Source organism: Accipiter gentilis, chromosome 27, assembly GCF_929443795.1.
Source record: "Accipiter gentilis chromosome 27, bAccGen1.1, whole genome shotgun sequence".
Lineage (NCBI taxonomy): Eukaryota > Metazoa > Chordata > Aves > Accipitriformes > Accipitridae > Astur > Astur gentilis.
Window position 1 is genome coordinate 3,741,976 of NC_064906.1, and position 6,000 is coordinate 3,747,975.

Here is a 6,000-nt window from a genome sequence, read left to right on the forward strand (position 1 = left end):
AACCTCTCTTCACCTGAGATGCAAGACCGTTATGTCACAAAGACCATTTTACAGCTGTTAGTAAAATACAAAGCACTCCATACCACATCTACTTGCACTGAGAAAATTAAAGAACAACTACATGAATACATTCTTCCAGACAGAAGTAACAAAATCTCAAGGTTTTTTTTAAAGCAACAGTAGAAATCGAGTGACATTTATCCACACAGTATCGCATAAATATGCAGAATCGCTTAGCCCAAAAGGAAACTGTTTGTGTTAGTCAAGGGTTATTAACTTAATTTCTATGCTCAGCAGATGTTCATTTTTTTAATTTTAATGACAGGTAAAGCAATAGTAAACAAATAATTTCCTTATGAGAAAAATATCTTTAAAATATTACTTTGCAGCTCACAAATGTTCACCTATATACTAATAACTATGATTTGCAATCATCTCTCATTCACCATTCAGCACAGTGACTTTAAAGAGCAGACTTTTCTCCCTTCTATTATACACATTTGTGTATGAATTAAGAAAAAAGTTTATCATAGGACACACGCCTACAGAAATAAACAAATACAAACTCTACAATGACCATGATTTATTAGTTACTTTTAGTGTTTAAAAGTAAATTAATTAGTTACTTTTAGTGTTTAAAAGTCAACTGGGCAAGTACAAAGTCTAGAAAGTTTACTGCAATAATTACAGAAAAGATACTTACATGGACTAACATCTCTGTATCTGTTTCGATTTCTGTTTTCTGGATATTTTGCAACTCTGTGAGGGTAGTCACTGGATTTGTGTCGAATTTCCTTTAAAAGACAAAAAAGCAATTTATTTATAGCTGGTAACTGATTAAGGTTAGTGTTCTACACATCCTATTGTAAGACTTTCAAGCTTATTAATTAATCAAGGTTATTAATAACTAACATTTTTAAACCAACCTTAGTACATCTAGCATTACTTTCACTCAGAAAACGTGTGTCTCATTCTTGGCCAAGCTGTTGCCATTTAGATCTTCCCACACTTGGCTAACACCACCAAACTAACATAAGTGCAATTAGGTGTAGCAGGAACAAAGGGGGAAAACACACAGATATTTATTATACTCACAGTTTACCTCAGACTTGCACATTATCTCCCACAGTAATGAGAGACTCAGATAGACAGAACTAACAGCAGTATACTGCTGGCTCCTTTACACCAACTGGCAGCATAAATCCCCCCCAAAGGTAAGTGAACTACTTAATGATTTTATGGCCACTGTTAACAGCCACAAGATTATTGGTGGTGGTTTGACGGTTCAACCCATATAGCTGTAGTTAAACATGACCCAATATGAAGGAACAATTCTAGACTCACAGATATCCATATGAAATCACAGCCTGCTTCTCCCCAGGCATTAATACAAACCTTTCAATAACCTGCATTTGGAAGCTATCCACATATATTCATTTACACAATTTTTTTAAGCAGCATACTGCTCACATACTCTGAATCTTCAGTTTTACTAATTTTTTGCCTCTGAGTGTATCTTTTCCACAACTCCACTAAGATACACAGATTTACCTTACCCAGAAACTGAAAACACAGCTAAAGTGCTATTGACGAGCAGCCTCCAATGAATTGAGCTATCCTTTTATATCTCCGTATTCATGCCATCTCAGCAGACATGTTGTATGATACAGAATTAACAATATTTTACTTTGAATTCTCCTTTTGTTTTTAGAGGATGTTGCTACATGTGATCATTATGTCCCAAAGAGCTTTAAAGTTCTATTTACAACTAAGCATTCTTTGGTCTTCTCTGTATTTCCGCTATCTTCTATGTCTTCTCAAACTTCCTAAATAGTCTATATATTCCCAGCCAAAAAGAACTTCAGTAGAAATCTCATATAAGGAAGCTCCATTTTTTAGCACCTGGCACATGACATTACTTAAGCACAGCGCCAACCTGTAAAGAACCTAAACCACAATGTGGAGCAGCAACCATGAAGCATCAACGCTCTACATATTTGTTTAAAAATCTCTTCCTCTATTAGACAATCGGGGGGGTTTATTTAGATACCGCACACTGGAACTTGTCTTCTCCTCTAGCTTATATGGCTTACAAGCTTTAGGAGCAACCACATGCATGTTGAATAAATGCATCTGGCAGGCATTCACAACCAAGTTCCCATGAAATGCAAATTTTGTATTACTCCATAACAGGATGCAACACATTTTGTTTTTAAAAGCACTGGCATCCTCTGTCCACAGAAATAGACCTGTAATTTGCTCAAGAAACGTTAAAACAGCTAGAAACAGTACTACAGTGGAGGGTTGGGGGCTTACTAGAAAGAGTTAAACCTAAGGAAGTTTAATGACTAGTTCTAAAATCAGTTTTCCCCACACAGAATCCAGCCATCACAATTTGGAGAAACAAACCAGATGCCAGACGTAATACAAGTCATATTACACCAGAAAAAAACTTGCACTGAAAAAAAAAAAAGAAAAAAGGTGAAAATCAGTATTATTTATTCAGTCATTAATTCAGATTGGATAGGAGCTCCAGGAGTCAGCATAACTATTCTAAGCTTCACAGGATTTTACCACAAGTCTTGGCAAATTCATGGAACCGAAGGGCAAATATACAAAACTGGACTCAGCCAGAAGAATAAAAAGACCTTAATACCCAATTTTTTTTCTTCACAGAAACTTGCACCTCTCAGGGCAAGTACGTATGTTTCTTATACAACACCATACCATAGGAAAATACCTTCCTATACAAAAGGTCAGCGTTAAAACAAGGAGTCAGCAATTGGAGTATTTTCTACAAGTTTGTGCTATGTAGAAACATCATTTGCTATTTTCTCTCTCTGTTTTTAAGCAGGTCTGTATTCCCCGGTTTTAACATAATACAAATGCGTTAAGTACCCTGAAAAAATCCTGAGTTTGCAAAATCTACAAACTCAGGGAAACATAAAATTCTAATACAAAAGACTTTATAAAAAAATATTTTACAGCATAGCTGTAGTAAGTTTAGAAAATCTGCATACAAAGTTTAGCAGAGCTTAATATACAATTTTCTCCTCAGTTTACTTCTCCGAGTACAACTAAATAATATTAAAATGACTTGGGAAAGCTAACTTGTTCAGTCTGGATATAACAGCTGTAATACACGTGCGTACTTTCCTACCTCATGAAAAATACTGGTTGCAGAATTCTTCCCTTACACTTTTATCTCATTTACTTAGCACAGTTTATTTCTGCTATTCCCTGTTAAATTCAAACCACATCTCGGTTCCATAATACACGTGTCTAGAGGTAACGTATTTGAAGTACACGTAAATCCAATACGCCGCTAATCCAACAGAAAAAAAAAAAGCACGACTTAAAGTTAGTAAAGAGAACTTCCGTTTTGGGCTGTCTTTCCTCACTTGTCAGAGAGCACTGCAGAACACACACTGGCTCAAATAACTGCTCTCGTACTGCAAGCTTACACACGAAGTCTGTTTTATGGGACTGACCCAAAGACTATAGTTGCAGGCTCCAAATCCCGTTGTTTCTAGAGGAAAAGGGCAAGCAGCGTACTTTCTGAGCGGTGATCGTGCAGGCCTGCTGCCGGCGCCAAGCGGGCGAGGGCAGCGGTAACGGGCGGGTGAGGAGGCTGAGCCGGAGCCTGAGGAACCGCTGCGCAGAGCCGCGGACCCGGGGCGACGGCAAGCCTTGGCCGGATCGATACGGATCGGCGATAACTTTCCGCTCTGACTGGAAACCGCGGCGGAGAACACCCTCCCCCGATTCGCACCGACCCACTCGGTTAAGCCCTCCGCGCCCCGCCGCCCGCAGCCGGCGCAGGGGTCCCGGCCGCCGCCGAGCCCGCGCAGGCGCACGGCGCCGCCAGCACCCCCCGCCGCCGGCCAGCGCGCAGGCGCACCGCCGCGGCGCCTGCGCACTAACCACCCCCTCGCCCGCCCCTCCCTGGGAGAAGCGGCGGCCGCCTCCCGCGAGCATGCGCGGCGCCTGCCCGCAGTTTCGCTGCGTGCACCTGAAAACGAGTCCGTGGCCCAGCGACTTCCGCTCCCCGCTGAGGCGGCGCATACCGGCAACGGGCGCTGCCGGGTCGCGGCCCTCTCCCCGTCCTCCGCTCGCTGCTGCTGCTGCGGCGGTCGCCGGCGGCGGCACCCCCCCACTCCCCCACTCCCCGCCTGCCTGCCTGCCTCTTCTCTCACCAGATAACGCGCCTGCCAGTCGTTAGTGGCGTCGATCTCCTGGAACTCCTGCTCGACGATGGCGGCCATGGCGGTGGCGGCCGGAGCGCGAGCCTGTCCGGAGGCAGGCAAACCCCTGACCCCTCGCCCGCCGCCCACCGCACGGGAGCGGCGAGCGCGCACATACGCTCGCAACGGGTCCCGCGGCCGCCGGTGCCAGGCGCATGCGCGGGCCTGGCCCCGCCCACCGAGGGCGCCCGAGACCACGCCCTCGGGGAGGAGGGAAGCACCTGGGGTGACGTCACGGGGCGGCGGGGGCGAGGAAGAGGCGGCGGCGGCGGGGGGGAGGGAGAACCTCTCTCAGGTAGCCCGGCGGCTGCTCCGCGGCGCCTCAAGCCGGTCGGAAGACGGCGCAGAGCCGTTCGTTGCCAGCCGTTTGCTGTCCCAGCGTCGCTTGACGGGACGCGGCGCCGGCAGGGCTCCCCGAGTGAAAGAGCGCTTCTAGCCGGCAGCCCGGTGCCGCCGCCGCCGGTGAGTCCCCGGCCCGCTTGAGCGCGGTGAGAGGCCGGGGGACCGGCGCGCGGGCCCGCGCCCAGCCTTCAGCTGCTTGTTTGAAAAAGCAGAAGTAGGCGAACGGGAAGGTGTCGGACAAACAGCGGACGGGCAAGGGCTTGCCGTCTCGAAAGCAGGAACGCAGCAGGGCGGAGCTCCGCAGCCCTCCGCGCTCGCTGGGGGAGAGAGAGCCCCCTCGGGAAGCGGCTCCGCGGCCGCCCAACGAAGCCGAAGGTCGAGCGAGGGCCGGGTTGCTCAAGCTGCGGGGAAACGCACGGCACCGCACAGCTCGGCGCGGGCGAGAGGCGCCTGTAGCCCGGCGGGCGGGCGGGCTAGGCGCCCTTCGCGCCTCAGCGCAGATCGCCGCTCAACGTACGGCGGCTTAAACGCGCGCGGCGTTAATTAGCGCCCCGAAGGGGAAGAGATCAAAGTGCCGGTCTCTCTCCTCGGAGCCCAGTGACAGCCCTGCCGTTGGCCCAGCCACCTCCTCTCCCTAGGGTCCCTCTCCCGGAGGTAACTCTGGGCCCTCCCTCCCCCCGGCAGCGGGCTCTCCTCCACCCCCAACGCGGCCCCTCACGAACTGGGAGGTTTGGCAGGGAACGTTTTTCTCTGCCCTCTCCCATCCCCGAGGGGCCCCCGCCCGGCGCCGTGCCCCGGCCGCTCCCCTCGGCTCCCCGGCGCTTAGCCCCGCCCCCCGGGGCTTAGCCGCGCCCCCGGCGCTTAGCCCCGCCCCCGGCGCTTAGCCCCGCCCCGCGCTGCCGCTCCTGGCCACGGCGCCCGTCGTCGGTGTCGTGATGGCCGGGCCTCAGCGGGCCCCCTCAGCCCCGGTCCCCCTCAGAGTTCCCCGTAAACCGGGGTTGTACACGCGTGCAAGGGCTGAGCGGGGCACCTACAGCCCCCCCGTGATGACCAACTGCGCTGTCCCGCTCGTGGCCGTACCGCCGCCGCGCTCCCTTGCCCGCTGTCAGCGAAGCCCTGAGCGGGAGCTGACGCTGTGGTGCAGGGTTGGGCCTGGGGTGGTTTTTAAGAACACCTTCAGACGTGTGACGTGAGGAGGAAAGGTGGGCAGAGCGAGGCACCCGCACCGTTGGCACGCTGACGCGATTCCATCGGTAAGCTACCGATGAGGTGGCGTGCCGGCTGCCCGCCATTAAAGCGGCGCAGCGCGAAGGCCACGGTGGCAGGGGCAGCCAGGGACGATGCCTGGCATGAGGGTTGCCCGCGTTACACCTAAAGGCCGAAAGTTGCACGCTGGAGAAATGTGGCCTCAGTG

At 50.9% G+C, this 6,000-nt stretch overlaps 1 protein-coding gene across 2 annotated transcripts in view; it reads right to left on the reverse strand.

Moving 5' to 3' along the window:
• Nucleotides 1-4,400, reverse strand: part of PTPN2 (protein tyrosine phosphatase non-receptor type 2) — a 38,685-nt gene extending 34,285 nt beyond the window's left edge. For both annotated transcript variants that reach the window (XM_049830542.1, XM_049830541.1), the window contains exons 1-2: nt 4,197-4,400; nt 704-794 (exon numbers count right to left, since the gene is read on the reverse strand). In XM_049830542.1, coding sequence (XP_049686499.1) covers nt 704-794; nt 4,197-4,265 — 160 coding nt within the window. In that variant the 5' untranslated portion in view covers nt 4,266-4,400. The remainder of the gene's footprint in view (nt 1-703; nt 795-4,196) is intronic.
• Nucleotides 4,401-6,000: the final 1,600 nt, after the last annotated feature.